The 15,308-nt window shown below is 50.1% G+C and overlaps 2 protein-coding genes across 8 annotated transcripts in view; both read left to right on the top strand.

The window, feature by feature from the left end:
• The window catches only part of Ccdc136 (coiled-coil domain containing 136), a 40,686-nt gene extending 35,249 nt beyond the window's left edge, over positions 1-5,437 (top strand). For 4 of the 6 annotated variants that reach the window (XM_045161036.1, XM_045161040.1, XM_045161039.1 and 1 more), the window contains one exon: positions 5,112-5,437. In XM_045161036.1, the coding sequence (XP_045016971.1) occupies positions 5,112-5,222 (111 nt within the window). In that variant the 3' untranslated portion in view covers positions 5,223-5,437. Of the gene's footprint in view, positions 1-436; positions 544-5,111 lie in introns of all 6 variants that reach the window. The other 2 variants (XM_045161037.1, XM_045161041.1) reach the window with 1 other exon arrangement.
• Positions 5,438-14,167: 8,730 nt separating this feature from the next.
• Flnc (filamin C) overlaps positions 14,168-15,308 on the top strand; it is a 34,930-nt gene continuing 33,789 nt past the window's right edge. For both annotated transcript variants that reach the window (XM_045160144.1, XM_045160145.1), the window contains exon 1: positions 14,168-14,712. In XM_045160144.1, coding sequence (XP_045016079.1) covers positions 14,361-14,712 — 352 coding nt within the window. In that variant the 5' untranslated portion in view covers positions 14,168-14,360. The remainder of the gene's footprint in view (positions 14,713-15,308) is intronic.

Here is a 15,308-nt window from a genome sequence, read left to right on the forward strand (position 1 = left end):
AAAGCATCTCTGCTGCTCCCTCCTTTTTCTCCCAAGGGAGCACACTGCACTCTGCAGTGTCACTTTTCCAGAGTGTGTGACTCTCGAGAACGGTCTAGATACCGGTACCTTCTGCTCGACGAGATATGAGTGGTACATACCAAGAGAGAAACCTGGCCCCACCGCCGCATTTGGACCTGGCTGCTGCTTAACCCATTCAGTTTTGCCACTTCTGCAGGCTGCCCGCAGGATGAACTGTGCTCTTCTCAAGGCTTGGGGGACAGAGAAGTAACGCTACCTCTCTAGCTTGTATGGTTTTTAACCTTTTGATTCTTTTCTCTTTTCCCCGTGTTTCTTCATCTTCATTATCTGGTGGGTTCATGTGTTTGTGTCTTTTTCACACACCTCACATCCTCTGGTCTCTCCCTGTGCTTGTCTCTCATTCGACATGCTGTAGCCATCCCCTGCCCCTGAACCCCCCATATTCTCCTTGCCTCTTGTAGGCCTGGTGGTCATATCAGCTCTGCTCTGGTGCTGGTGGGCCGAGACATCATCCTAACGCAGGTACTGGTATCGCTTCCACTCCTCTTTCTCCCCAGCTGCTTGCTTCTTGCTCTGGCCATTGTGAAACAGTGACCGCTCGGGTTTGAGTTGCGCCCTGACTTTTCCTCAGACTCCTGCAAGGCCTGTGTCTTCCCCAGAATGTCCCACAATGCACGTCCTGTATAGAGAGTTAGAATGCTTTCCAGGGGTCGGGGAATCCTCCCATAAGCCTACTTCTGTTACTGTGGTCAAAGCTGCCCAGCTACCTCCTGATGAGCTGATGTTTGTCTGCAAGGCAGGTCTGGGCCCTTTTTGTGTTTGTTTAACCCCAGAGCCAAGCTCTTACCATTCCCTCTACCCTATGGTGAGAGAAGAGGCCTAAGGAGCTGTGGTCCTTCCAGTTCTCCCAGGGGCATTTCAGTGAGGACACCCTAAGTTGGTCCTTCTCCTTTGACTGAAATGGAACCAAATCACTGGCATATGCCACACTTCTACCTAAAAATATTTCTGGCTTATAACCTTTTTTAAAATTTTTTTTTTAAATTTTTATTAGTATTTTCCATGACTGGCTTACAACTTTTAATCTCCAGAAAAGTTAGAACAAAAAAAATGCCAGAATCATGGATGAACCTAAACAATGGTACCAAACTGCCTGTATTTGCTGAAAAGAAAACTAATAAATTAAATTTAAAATAAATAAATAAATAATGCCAGAAAATCATGTACAGGTCTCTGTTAATCACTTCTGGGAGCCATATTACATTATAGTTGGCTGTCCAAACTAGATTTGCTTGAGAGAATGTGGCCTTGGTAGAAATTTCTAGTAGCTAGTGATGTAGATGCTCTCAGGAATCAATACTGTATTTGGGGCATCTCCCCATTGGTCCAGTTCACATGTTCTGGTCTGTCTCAGGGGCTGAAGTAGAAACCCGGAGTCCCACCTGCCTTCTGGAACCCATAAGCTCTTCTTTCTTGACCTTGGTATCCCTGCTCCCCACTTCTCCCCTCCTGTCTCTATAAAGAAAACGCAGAGCTGGAGAGATGGCTTAGTGGTTGAGCGCTTGCCTGTGAAGCCTAAGGACTCTGATTCGAGGCTCAGTTTCCCAGGTCCCACGTTAGCCAGATGCACAAGGGGGTGCATGCATCTGGAGTTCGTTTGCAGAGGCTGGAGGGCCTGGCTTTCCCATTCTCTCTCTCTCTCTGCCTCTTTGTCTCTCTGTGTCACTCTCAAATAAATAAATAAGAATAAACAAAAGAAAAATTTTTTAAAAAATGCAGCGGGCTTAATGCAACGTGGCTGAAGCATGCATTGGTGGCACCTCTCACCGCTTCCCTTTCTGTCCTTTAGTTACGCCCATCCCTCCCCTCTCCTCTGCAGCCTCTGGTTACTTCCCATGGTAGACTTTAGCCCTTTTTTCTTTTCTTTTTGGTTTTCTCGAGGTAGGGTCTCACTTTAGCTCTAAGCTGGGCTTCGGCTCTTTCAGTGACGGAGGTTTGACCTTTTACTCCGTCTTCCCCACAGTCTCCCAGAAGTGTTGAGTCCCTATGGCACGAGACACCAAGCACTCGGCCACAGTGTTTTGCCAGCGCTGGCTCTGCCGGGCCCAGTCACAGTGCAGGGAAGGGACTTCTCAGAGGAGCCTCTTCCTCCCAGAGCTCTGGCTGAGCCCCATGTGCGGCTCCTACCTCGGACTTGGAGCAGCACCGTATCTAGTGAAAGGTCTGGCTCACAAGTGGCAGGGAAGCTTGGATGCATCCCTCCAATCTTACTGGCTTTATCCTGAGGAGCAAAATGCATAATCTGAACTTGAATTTCTTCAAATATAAGTAAAGAATGATTAAGTGCTGCCTTCCTCATAGGGTTTCTTCAAGGGTCAGATGAGTTAATGCATGCAAAGCAACCTGTACAATATAAAATTCTACATAAGTAAAAAAAATCCTCCACTTACACAATGCATGCTATATATGCCGGGCACTGCTTTAATCAATTACATATCTTAACTAATTTAATTTAGTGAGGAAACTGTCACATTTTAGACATGATAAAACTCAAACATAAAAAAAAAAACCCTCTCAAACATAAAAGCCAGGCATGGTGGTGCATGCTTTTAATCACTGTAAGTTCAAGGCCAGCCTGGAACTTGTAACAGAGTGAGTTCTGTAGGTGAGGTAGGAAGACTGAGGATTCAAGGAGTCAGACCCTGTCTGACTCGGAAAATGACAAATAAAAACCTGCTTCCACTTATCTCTCTGAGCATTTTCCTTGGTTGGCCCCTAAAGTAACTAGAAATGCACCTACCACAGACTATACTTTCATTGTAATCTTCTGTGTATGCTGCCTTGGATCTCAGCTGTCTTGGTAACTAATGTCATTAATTCACTTGGTGTTTTACTTATAAAGCGCTTTTGCATTTGGCATATAGCAAGCCTCCTCTCATTCTGTACTGGCATTTAATTATTTGGGGTCCAACAGCAGAATTTTCCATTCTTCTCTATTAGAGATCTCACCGTTGTCACCTGTGAAGTTTTGTTTGCTTGCCCACTTGTTTGTTGGGCTCTTTGTTCTTTTTCTTTCTTTCTTTCTTATCAAAAATACTTTTAGCTGGAGCGTGGTGGTGCGTGCCTTGAATCCCAGCACTCAGGAGGCAGAGGTAGGAGGATCTCTGTGGGTTCGAGGCCACCCTGAGATTACATAGTGAATTCTAGGTCAGCCTGGGTTAAAGCGAGACTCTGCCTTGAAAAACCAAAACAATAAATAGATAAAAATATTTTTATTATTTATTTGAAAGACAGAAAGAGAATATGGGTGCCCCGAAAGATCACTGGGTTACTCAAGCCCTTCTTTTATACATCTAGTTTAGGATCTTGCCCAGTATAAGCTCCAATTCTCATTTATAGATTTTACCAACCTTCCTCCTTCAAGAACATAGACTGACATATTTTAGCAATTTATATTGAAGTCTAAACATTTTTCCTAGTTATTTTTGCTTATCTTCTGAGTTGATTGGTTGTGTTTGTTTGTTTAAGGGGCAGAGAGTATATGGGTGTGCCACCTTGCCAGTGCAAAATGAACTCCAGATGCACCCATCACTTTGTGCATCTACCTTTATGTGGGTACAGGGGAATTGAACCCAGGCTGGCAGGCTATGCAAGCACATGTCTTTAAGCACTGAGCCATCTCTCCAGTCCCTGGCTGGTTGTACTAAGACAAGGGTTCACCATGTAGCCCAAGCTACCTCCTCATGGTCCGTCTGACTCTGCATCGTGAGTGCTGTGGTCACAGGCCTACAACAACACGCCAGACTCAGTTTTATATATTGATTATTCTGTATCTCCTCCAACATTATTTTGTTTGCCATTTCATGTCTTCTGTTCTTAGGTAACTATTTTTACATATGTAGGAGAATTTCTTTGCTCCTTGTGAATCTGGATTTTTAAATTTTTTATTTATTTATTTATTTTTTTTTATTTTTTTGGTTTTTCGAGGTAGTGTCTCACTCTAGCCCAGGTTGACCTGGAATTCACTATGGAGTCTCAGGGTGGCCTCAAACTCACAGCGATCCTCCTACCTCAGCCTCCCAAGTGCTGGGATTAAAGGCATGCGTCGCCACGCCCGGCTCTGGTTTTAATTTTTTGAGGTAGGGTCTCACTCTAGCCCAGGCTGACCTGGAATTCACTATGTCGTCTCAGGGTGGCCCTGAACTCACTGTGATCCTCCTGCCTCTGCCTCCCCAGTGCTGGGATTAAAGGTGTGCACCACCACACACGGCTAGATCAATTAAGCAAATGTCTTCTTAACTTGGAATGGGCTCTGCTCCATTTTTACCTAAAGCTATCCTTCTTTTACGTTATGCCATAGATCATGACTGAAATTCTAGTCTATCTTTCAAGTAGTACAGTAAAATACAAAAGGAACTCTTACCCCTAGTATATATTTTAGTGCCTTTAATTTCATGTTTCCTGAACATTTTCTGATAATGCCATTTCTTATCCATGAGTCAGCAATATCTAGAAGCCTCCACACACTTCAGCTCATGTCCCAGGGAATTAAGTCCATGCACCTAGGGGCAGGGCAAGGGCCACACTCGCCTCCACAATCAGCAGGATATTCCCTTCAAGTCTTTGACCCTTCGCTGCTTGGCACAGGTGTGGCTGCCTAAGAACTCCCTCTAGCTTCATTCTGCCCTGTCTTTTGCTCACTTTCATTCATAGCCCTGCTTTGCTTCCTCCGGACTTGGAGTTCATTTCTCCTCCATACAGCTCAGAAGGTGCTAGTCCTTTCCCCAAAGGTGTAGGTTACCCCCCCCCATTCACAAGGAGGATCTGAGGTGAGCCTGTGAGCTTGCTTTGGGGACCAGCGATCTCCTCGTTCCACGGGAAGAAGTGAGGCCCAGATATGGACTTTACCTGGGTGATGTGTACAGCCTAGTTTAGTGGTACCAGGATGAACAGACCACCTGGCCTCCACTGGTTGTCCAGGAGAGAAAGAGGCTAAGCTATGACGTTCCCAAGTCCAGCAGGCAGGCGATCTCTGGCTTAGGGAGGGTTCAGAAGGCTGGGCACTCACTGTTTCTCTTTGGTCCCCACAGAACATGTTTGGGATGTGGAAGCCTGTTGTGTTCTTGGCTATTGCAGCTGTGGCTCTGTATGTATTACCCAACATGCGCCCACAGGAGACAGAGTTCTGCCTCATGGAGTGATGGCAGACATGGGCTTGCCCAGAGGGCAGATCCCCAGCGGTCACCACCCTCACCTTTGGGCAGAATTCCCTGTGCCAGCACCCCTACCCTACCCATGTGCCCCCATCTCCTTTGCCTCAGTCGCTCAGGCTAGAAAGGCTTAGGTGGCTGTTGGCTCCCACCTCCTGCCTTGTGTAAGATTCTAGGTTCCTTGTAATTAAATATCGACCTAATTACATGAGTCTCTGTGGTATATTTTTTTTTTATTTGCTACATACTTCACATATACAAAGCAGAATAATTCCCCTTCAACCAAATATCTCACCTAAGAGCCTGGCTTTGAAATGTGAATTCTCACCTTACAACTGATCTCAGAAATGAAGCTGGCTCCCTGGAAGCTGAGTGCCAGGGAGTGATCTGTGTTTATTAACCCCATCTCAAGGAATTGTCCTGAGCATGGAAATATGAAATAAACTGGGTCCTTGCGGGGGACAGGGGAGGCAACAACGGCAGCCAGAGACCTCCCGTTTGGTTTTGTGCCCTAAGATCTGCATGGGAGCCTTTGTGGCTTAGTTCTTATGACTCAAGAGATTCACTTTCAGAGGCCTTTTTAATCATTCAAATACCCCGACTGTAAGCAGGATACCCAGTGTCATTTGTTATCCATGAATCAGCAGTGTCAGGAAGCCTCAACACACTCGAGCGCATGCCCCGGGAAGTCGGTCCACGCACCTAGGGGTGCATCTAATGAAGGTACTGTGTGTGAAGGCAGAGTTAGGAGAATCCAAAAGAAATCGTGAAACACCCAGGTCCTGGCAAGGATGGAAAGCTGTGGCTGCCCCAGGCTGGAGTGGGGCGGAATCCAGAGCTGGAGCTCTGAGAAGACACCCTGGGCCAGATCCATGAGGGGGGAAGGCTTGGTCCCCTCCCCTTTCCTCCCACCCGCCAAACTTCCTAGTGGCACCTCTCAATGTTAGAACCCATCAGGAAACCGGAGGTTAGAGGTGCCCAGCTGATGTCGTCTTTCAAGGCCAGCCTCCTGAAGGTGAGTGCAGGGCAGAGGACTGGGAACAGATCTAAGAAGAGACAACAGCATGGCCAGGATGATTTCTGAATGTCTCTGTGCACCCTCATTCCTGTGGGGCCCTTTCTTTATGATTTGTTGTTTTCAAGAGTATTTCCACATGAAGCCAGGTATGGTGGCACACGTCTTTCATCCCATCCCAGCACTCAGGGGGCCGAAGTAGGAGTGTTCCCGTAAGTTTGAAACCAGCCTGGGCTACAGAATGAGTATCAAGTCATCCTGGGCTAATGAGACCCTGCCTTGTCAAAAAAAAAAAAAAAATATGTTTCCACTTGAAAGGCCACAAATGTGTATTTCAAAGTTTTTATTGGTATATATTAAACTTATATATAATTGGGCTTACTAGGATGTGTTGATATGATGTGGGATTTTTTGTTGTTTATTTTTACTTATTTGAGAGGGACAGACAGAGAGAGAAAGAGGCAGACAGAGAGAGAGAGAATGGGCACATCGGAGCCTCCAGCCACTACAAACGCACTCCAGACGCATGCACCACCTTGTGCATCTGGCTTATGTGGGTCCTGGGGACCTGAGCCTCGAACTGGGATCCTTAGGCTTCACAGGCAAGCACTTAACCACTTAGCCATCTCTCCGGCCCACTGTGATGTGTTTTGATGATATCCGTTGCCCCCTCTTCTTCTCTCACTCCTGCTCCTCCCCTGCTTCCCAACCAGCCTGCTGTCTACTTCTGTGCTTTGTTTTGTGACCCATTGAGTTGAGTTAGTAGCGTGGTTTTTACAGGGACCAGGGTGAGGGGTTGTTTACCCGCCCAACTACACCACTGAAGAAGATGCCTCTCCCTCCCCCCTCCCCCCCCTTCCCACAACCATTAACTGCCAATGGTTGCTCAGGGAGGGGTGGGGCCCTGTGAAGCCACTCCTCTATCCATGAGGGAATGTTGACAGACCCAATCTTGTGCAGGTAACCACAGCTGCTTTGAGCTCATAAATACAACTGTCATGCTGGAAGACAGTGTTTCATAGCACTCCACCCCATCCTCTGGCTCTTGGATCCTTTCCGCCCCGTATTTCACCATGCTTCCCGAAGGTTGGAGGAGATGATCCAGATGTTTCCTTTAAGGCTGAGCAGGCAGCAGTCACTTATTCTCAGTATTCTGACCAGCTTTCAGTCACTGCAGTAATTGCTGCCTAGTGCTGACCAAAGCCGACAGCCACACGAATCCACTGGGCGTAAACATAAATATTTTGAAGGAAATTTGATAGGCACCTCATATCCATTTAACACAACAGTAGTAGCTTCCCCACTTGGACCTATGACCTCCCCTGGCCACAGGATTTTGACCAGGTTTCACCACCACCACCACCAGGTGTATAGTACCATCTGTGAATTCTCTCCTGTGGATTGGGCCTCAAATCCAATCAGATACCCTTCGATTACCCTCATAACAGTCATGCCACCATTGCATCACTGACTTGGCACATCTTGCCAGACAAGTTGGTAATACAGCACCCAGGGTCCACGGCCGAGGGAGACTGTTGGTACTAGCTCTCTCCTGGTACCCTGCATAATACCTTCGGACACTATGAAGACTAGCAGCAGGACCAGCTGTATTCTTGAACTACAGTGCACAGGGCTGAAGGGATGCCTTAGCGGTTTAGGAGCTTGCCTGCAAAGCCAAAGGACTCAGGTTCGATTCCCCAGGTCCCACGTTAGCCAGATGCACAAGGGGGCGCACGCGTCTGGAGTTCGTTTGCAGAGGCTGGAAGCCCTGGCGCGCCCACTCTCTCTCTCTCTCTCTCTCTCACTCACTCACTCTCTGACTCAAATAACTGAAAATAAAAATAAAAGAACTACAGTGCACAGATGACTCTCATGACCTTGTGACCTGCCCCCTTTTTACCTCCTTCCCACCTGACACCCTAGGACTTTGTGTCTTTTTCAAACCCAGCTAAGCATCAGAAGTGATGCCTTTGGCCAGAATGTATGCTGTGGTGGGTGCTGCTAAATTCCCAAAGAGGAAGAGGAGGAGGAGGGAGTGACATTTCGAATGGAAAGATTTTCAGAAGAGTGATGTGGCTGAACCTAAGTCCTCCTCAGAAAGGCTGGGTCAGTGTTGACATCGTGACCAGCCCCAGAAAATCATGGTTGCAACTAGGCAAACTTGCCCCACGCGTCTCTTTGCCTCTCCCAAAGTTGATCTTTGAAGATCATCCTGATTTAGGGTGGTCCACACTAGCAACAGTAACATCATGTAGGACTTCTTAGAAAGACAGGCAGAGTCCTGGGCTACTTCAGACCTCCCAACTCAGAATCTGCATTATAAGCAGGTTCCCAGGTGATTAGAATGCCCAGTAGGTTTGAGAAGCATCATCATCCCCAATGAAGATGCATATTCCCAGTTGTAACCTAATTCAAGAAATTCTTTCACACTAGCTGGTACATTTTATGAGCGAGTGAGCAAACGAGCGAGAGAGAGAGAATTGGTGTGCCAGGCCTCCAGCCACTGTAATTGAACTCCAGACGCGTGTGCCATTTTGTGCGCATGTGTGACCTTGATATATGTCACCTTGTGTGTATGGCTTATGTGGGATCTGGGGAGTCAAACATGGGTCCTTAGACTTCACAGGCAAGCACCTTAACTGCTAGGCCATCTCTTCAGCCCACTAGCTGGTACTTTTGAAAGTGGCAACACCCTGCTTTATCCCACTACCACCAGCTGCCTAGCCAGACATTTGTGTGTCCCCAGAATTCATGTTCAAATCCTAATCCCTGAGGTGACGCCATTAAGAGCTGGGGAAGAACACTGCTGAGTGCAGTTAGTACCCTTTTAAAAATTTATTTTAATTTTTATTTCTTTGAGAAAGAAGCAAATAGAATGAGTGCACAAGGGGCCCTAGCCACTTCAGACAAACTCCAGATACATGCACCACCTTGTGCATCTGACTTACATAGGTGCTGGGGAATTGAACCGGGGTCCTTAGGCTTCATAGGCAAGCATCTTAACCACTAAGCAATCTCCCCAGCCCTAGGGCGCTTGTGAAAGAAATCTCTCAGCCCTTCTGCAATATAAGAGGATGGCTGTCTCTGAGGAAAAGTCACTCACTAGACGCAGAATCTGCAAGTGCCTTGAACCCAGACTTCTGGCTTCCAGAACTGTGGGAAACAGACCTCTGCTTATAGTCCATCCAGCGTGTGAAATCTTTTTTTTTTTTAAATTTTTATTTATTTATTTATTTGAGAGCGACAGACACAGAGAGAAAGACAGATACAGGGAGAGAGAGGGAATGGGCGCACCAGGGCTTCCAGCCTCTGCAAACGAACTCCAGATGTGTGCGCCCCCTTGTGCATCTGGCTAACGTGGGACCTGGGGAACCGAGCCTCGAACCGGGGTCCTTAGGCTTCACAGGCAAGCGCTTAACCGCTAAGCCATCTCTCCAGCCCGTGTGAAATCTTTTGACAGCAGTTTAAATGACATGAAGAATCACTAATTTCATTTGGAATTAGAATCAAGAGGAAGGTCGGGTTTTGGTAAGCAGATCATCCAGTCAGGGGATCTGCACCTAGAGCCTGGGTAATGACAGGAACATTTCGCCATGAATAGGGAGCTCTTCTCTCTTGCCCCTCTGCTCAGTTTACAACCTCCCTCTCTTCATTTGGTTTGAACGTAGTGCCTCCTGCTCCTGCTCCTGCTTTCTGAAAACACAGGCTTCATTCCGTTAAATGCGAAACATCCACCTGAGCTAGCTTTAAAAGGCAAAGGGGCCGGGCGTGGTGGCTTACACCTTTAATCCCAGCACTCAGGAGGCAGAGGTAGGAGGATCGCCGTGAGTTCGAGGCCACCCTGAGGATACAGAGTGAATTCCAGGTCGGCCTGGGTTAGAGTGAGACCCTACCTCGAAAAACCAAAAAAAAAAAAAAAAAAAAAAAAGGCAAAGTGGGTAGGGGGCTGGAGAGATTGCTCAGTGGTTAAGGCGCTTGTCTGCAAAGCCTAAGGATCCCAGTTCAATTCCCCAGTACCCATGTACACAAGGTGGCGCATGCATCTGGAGTTTGTTTGCAGTGGCTAGAGGTTCTGGTGTGCCCATTCTGTCTGTCTCTTTCTTTCTCTCTCAAAAGTAATTTTTTTAAAAAATATATATATATATCTTTTAAGGCAAAGAAAAGGCACTAATTTTAAGTTGGGCTCATCAAAGAAACCACAGCCAGGCATTCACCTCAGTCTGAGTACAAGTGAAATGAAGGACCCTCATCTCCCCAGCTACGACCCCCCCACATAGCTGCCTGCTTTCGACCCCTCCCTGCAAGCCAGGCCCGGATGCAGCTTCTATGAAAGACCAACTGCTATTGGAGGCAGGGTGAACTGCTCTAAAGATCACAGAACTGCAGCTTCCTCCGACTCTGGCAAGGGAAGGAGTGAGGGGAGTGGCATGGAGATCCAGCTGTAATGAAGGGAACCCACTTAGTTCCCTAGATGTCAGAAGCAGCAGCAAACTAGGTTTTCGAGCCTCTATTACACAGTAGGCCCCATACTAGTAATTCTTTGTGTTATTTCTTCTCATTAACACATCTTTTTTTTTTTTTTGGTCATTAACACATCTTTTAAAATCCCTTTGAGTATGTTATTAACTCCATTTTACAAATGAAGAAGCAGAGATTCAAAAGTGTTACATAACCGGCTCAAGGTTACAGAGCCAGGAGTAGAGACACTGGAACTCAGCCTGCGAAGTGCCCCTCCATTCTGCCACCCTGCCTGGCACACGACTCAGACCACAGTGTCACAAAAAGATTGACAAAGTGCTTGCTGTAAGCCTGGCCTACCTGTAATTAGCACAGGTGATTGGGATGGCCCCTGATTCCAAAGCCCAAGACTTTTTGGACCCACTCAAATGGATCCAGCTCAAACCAAGTTAAATGTGGCCTGGGTTTATGACCCACGAGCAGTGCCCCTTGAAGGGAAAGACAGGCCCAGGTGATGAGCCAGGCAGACAACCTGGTCTCCTGAGACAGATCAACGGGGTGGTGAGTCAGGGGGCTATAAATGGCCTGTGGCCCCAGCCAGCACTACACATACTCAGCTGATGAAACCACCTGTAAGCCCCTCATGGGGCCCCTGCCTAGCTAGCTCTTCTCAGGGTGGGGGCCCCATTTGGCAGGTCCTGGGATAGCATTGCGCACGGTCTGTTCCGCCACATGGCCAGGCCTGGGGCCTGGGCTCATGGGCTATATTGAGGGCTGAGTCACCGGCCTGTGCCTGGGTAGGCTGACTGTGACTGGCTGCTGGAGCCTGAGTCAGGCCCCAATTTATCCTGGAGAGTGACAGGCTCAGGTTTCCAGAAGGGGGGTTCTGAGAAGCATCCATTGGCACCCTGCTCTGCCAACCATTCACTATCCCCCCCGCGGGCCTGCACACCGCCATCCCCCTAGTGAGACAATAAATTGGAAAACTCAAGAGAGGCTATCCTTAGGAGGTCTCTCTCTCCTTGTGGGGGTTTCCCTTTGAACCCTGCCACCCTAACAGAGGCCCTGGTTTGACTGGGGAACCCTCAAAACACCCACCTGAGACCATGAGCCAAGAGGGCTTGTGATGGAATTGTCAGCTCTAGGGTAGTCCACCTGACCCCTTTCCTTCCTCCCCAGCAGCTCAGAAAGGAATCTATCCTTTCTCAGATCGATACCTCAGTTTCTTCATTAGAGACCACACTGCAGAGTCCGTGGGACCTCAGGTTGATTGTCAAAAGTCAGCGCTTTCTCCCTCTCCCTCTCTCTCTCTCTCTCTCTCACACACACACACACACACACACACACACACACACACACACTCAGAGTCTCCTTAGTAGGCCTAGCTATGGGTCGCAAGCTGGGCATCCCTCCACAGAAAAGCTAGGTGTCTCAGTGCCATGGGATAAAGGTGGCCTGGGAAGAATGACAATTCTGGAGACAGGGAATGGGGGGGTTGCCAACAGGAGAGTGGAATTCCTGAGCACCTCGTCACAGGCAGCCGACAGGACATGAACCGCAGGGCGCAAGCTATTTATACCTCTCCTGTCACTGTCAGGGCCCCTAGAGGCAGCCCCCCCCCCCCACCAGACATGCACAACAGGCCTTTTTTCTGTTTCTAGCCCCTTCTCTACCCCTCCCCCTCTCTACCTAAGGACCAGACCGTCTCATTAAGTGAAGAGGAGAAAATAGAGATGTTTGGGGCCTGTCTGCTAAGGGTTTTTTTCATGGAATGATGTTGTTATAAGCACTGCCCCCTTTCCTGCAGACCCCCTCAACTTTCTCAGGCCATTACAGGCATTATCCTCTTGAAGAATCCCCTTGAAGAGGGATTCCCCGCAAATGCCCGCTATCTCTTTCTTTTTCACCTGGCATGGAAGAAAAAGTAAGGTAGAATGAAATGATTCGCCCCTAAGGTCCCAGAACCACCCCGAGCCCCAGTCGCCTCATGTCTTGAGTAGAGAACTGGTTGGCTCAAAGAAATTTCTCAGACCCAGACAAGGTGGAAGGCCTGAAAGGGATGAGAAGCGTGGAATACACTTAGGTGGCAGAATGGCTGTAGATGTGTATTTTCCTTCTGGGAGCTGGAGAGATGGCCTAGTGGTTAAGGTGCTTGCTTGTGAAGCCTAAGGACTCAGGTTCTATTCCCCAGAACCCATGTGAGCCAGATGTACAAGGTGGCACATGCATTTGGAGTTCATTTGCAGTGGTTGGGGACACACACACTCTCTCTCTCTCAAATTAATTAATTAAAGCATTCTTTCTCCTCATCCGTAGCTAGGCTCTTTGAGTGTCTCAGTTTCTCTGTTTTCACCAGTCCCCGTACCTTCTGCTACACTGGTTTTACTGTAAAGCCTAACTCTGCCTAGGCCACCTGCCTGGTCCTTCCCCCTGTCCCTGTCCTCTCTGCTCCCAGCCCTGCCCACCACGTCCAGTCACGTTTCTTTTGGCTGCTTTACCAGGGCTTTTCCTGCTGTCTGGCACACTTGCATTTTCCCTGTGAGGATCTTCCCTGTGCCCAGATGGGCACATTGCCCGGGGGGGTGGGGGGACTCCCTGGCACTACCTAAGCAGTCTCTCCCTCCCTCATCACCACCGTTGAGTCAGACGGGGGACAAGGGGGGCCCACAGTGTGACTCACTGGGTACCCTTTTCCTGAGCTCAGCTTCCTTCTGAGCCAATGAGTCTAAACGGGCTGGTGACAGGGTCATTGAGTCAGGGGCAAGAAAGAGCCTCTGTCTTGCCCCTTTGACCCTGGGTTTGGGCTCCAAATGAGGGTTTTCTATCTATAAGGTGAAGCATTAAGGGTAGCCCCTCCACCCCAATCTTCTCCCCAGTTGGTCTAGTCAGTGTCCCCACTTCTCGTAGGTCATCTCTTAACACACGCACGTGCACACGCACGCACACACATACACTCCCTTTCTCTGTCCACAGGTGGACAATAGTCCAGGCTACAAGCCAGGACTCCCGGGGCCTGTCAACAGTCCCCATCACCACCAACTCATCCAGAAAATTCTGTCAACACCAGATCCGTGCGTTCAGCTCTAAACCTCCTTGCGCCTCAGTTTCCCCATGCATCACTTTCATCCGGGCTGGGTAATGCAAGACGCGGACCTCATCCCTCAGTTGACAACATCCCAGCTCTGGGGTGCTGCGTGCGCGTGCAAAGCGGTACCCCCAAGCCCTGCTCACCCTACTCCACCCCACCCCACCCCGCGGCTCGCTCACTCGCTCTCGCTCTCTCTCTTTGGTCGCGCGGGCCCGTGGGGGAGGGGCTGGCGGAGGCGGGGCCGTGGGGCTCGGGCGGGCGGCATTCCTGGGAGGCCGGCGCTCTGACGTGGACCCGGGGGCCGCGGGCGCGGCGGGGGGTGCGAGGGTGGGACGGCGGCGGCCCGGGGGCTTCTTAAACCCCCCGCCCGGGCCCGGCCCGCACTTCCCGAGCACCGCTCCACCCCGAGAGGGACAGAGGGAGAGAGAGAGAGAAAGAGAGAGCCGAGAAGCCCGAGGGAAGAGGAAGGATCCCCCGGAGTGCCACCAGCCAGGGCGCAGAGAGAAAGTTGGAGAGAGCGCAGCGCCGTGCGCCGACGCGCAGCCCCGAGCCCCGAACCCGCGCCGACATGATGAACAACAGCGGCTACCCCGACGCCTCGGGCCTCCTGGGCGACGAGGCGGACGAGATGCCGTCCACCGAGAAGGACCTGGCCGAGGACGCGCCGTGGAAGAAGATCCAGCAGAACACGTTCACGCGCTGGTGCAACGAGCATCTCAAGTGCGTGGGCAAGCGCCTCACGGACCTGCAGCGCGACCTCAGCGACGGGCTGCGGCTCATCGCGCTGCTCGAGGTGCTCAGCCAGAAGCGCATGTACCGCAAGTTCCACCCGCGCCCCAACTTCCGCCAGATGAAGCTGGAGAACGTGTCGGTGGCCCTGGAGTTCCTGGAGCGCGAGCACATCAAGCTCGTGTCCATCGGTCAGTGCGGGGCGGCGAGGCGGGGAGGGACCTGGTCACAGCGTGGGGTTGGGTGTGGGGGGAGCCTCGGGGACACAGGTGCCTGGGAGCTGAGAGCTGGTCCTTCTGGCACGCCAATGGCCCCTGGTTTTGTCTTCGCTCTCTCTGCCACCTGGGCACTGCCCTGACAGCCCTTTAGGGACACCAGGCACCTCCTGGGTTGCCTGAGAGAGGCCAGGCCTTCGGAAGGTTCCCGAACCGTCGCAGCTACAAGCCTGTCCACTCACACTCCCACCAAACCTGCCAAGCTCACCGGTACCCTGTCCCTCCTCTTTCCTTCCTTTGGGCAACCCTCCTTGCGCATGCTTGAGAGCATAGGGAGGATAGTCCACTGCTGACTTTGAGGGCGCGGGGTGGGGTGGCCATCTCCCTCCACCCCCAACAAAGCAAATGGCTTCCCCTACCCGCAAAAAAAAAAAAAAAAACCCTTAGCAGACAGGCCCCAAACATCTCTAGGTGGATGCGGGGGGTCTTCGGGCTCTGAAGCCAGGAACACTGATAGTCTGCAGCTCCACCGAGGCCCTTTGCGGGCATGTGCTTAGCAGCTGGGATCAGGC

This window comes from Jaculus jaculus, chromosome 10 (genome assembly GCF_020740685.1).
Source record: "Jaculus jaculus isolate mJacJac1 chromosome 10, mJacJac1.mat.Y.cur, whole genome shotgun sequence".
In the NCBI taxonomy this organism is placed as follows: Eukaryota; Metazoa; Chordata; class Mammalia; order Rodentia; family Dipodidae; genus Jaculus; species Jaculus jaculus.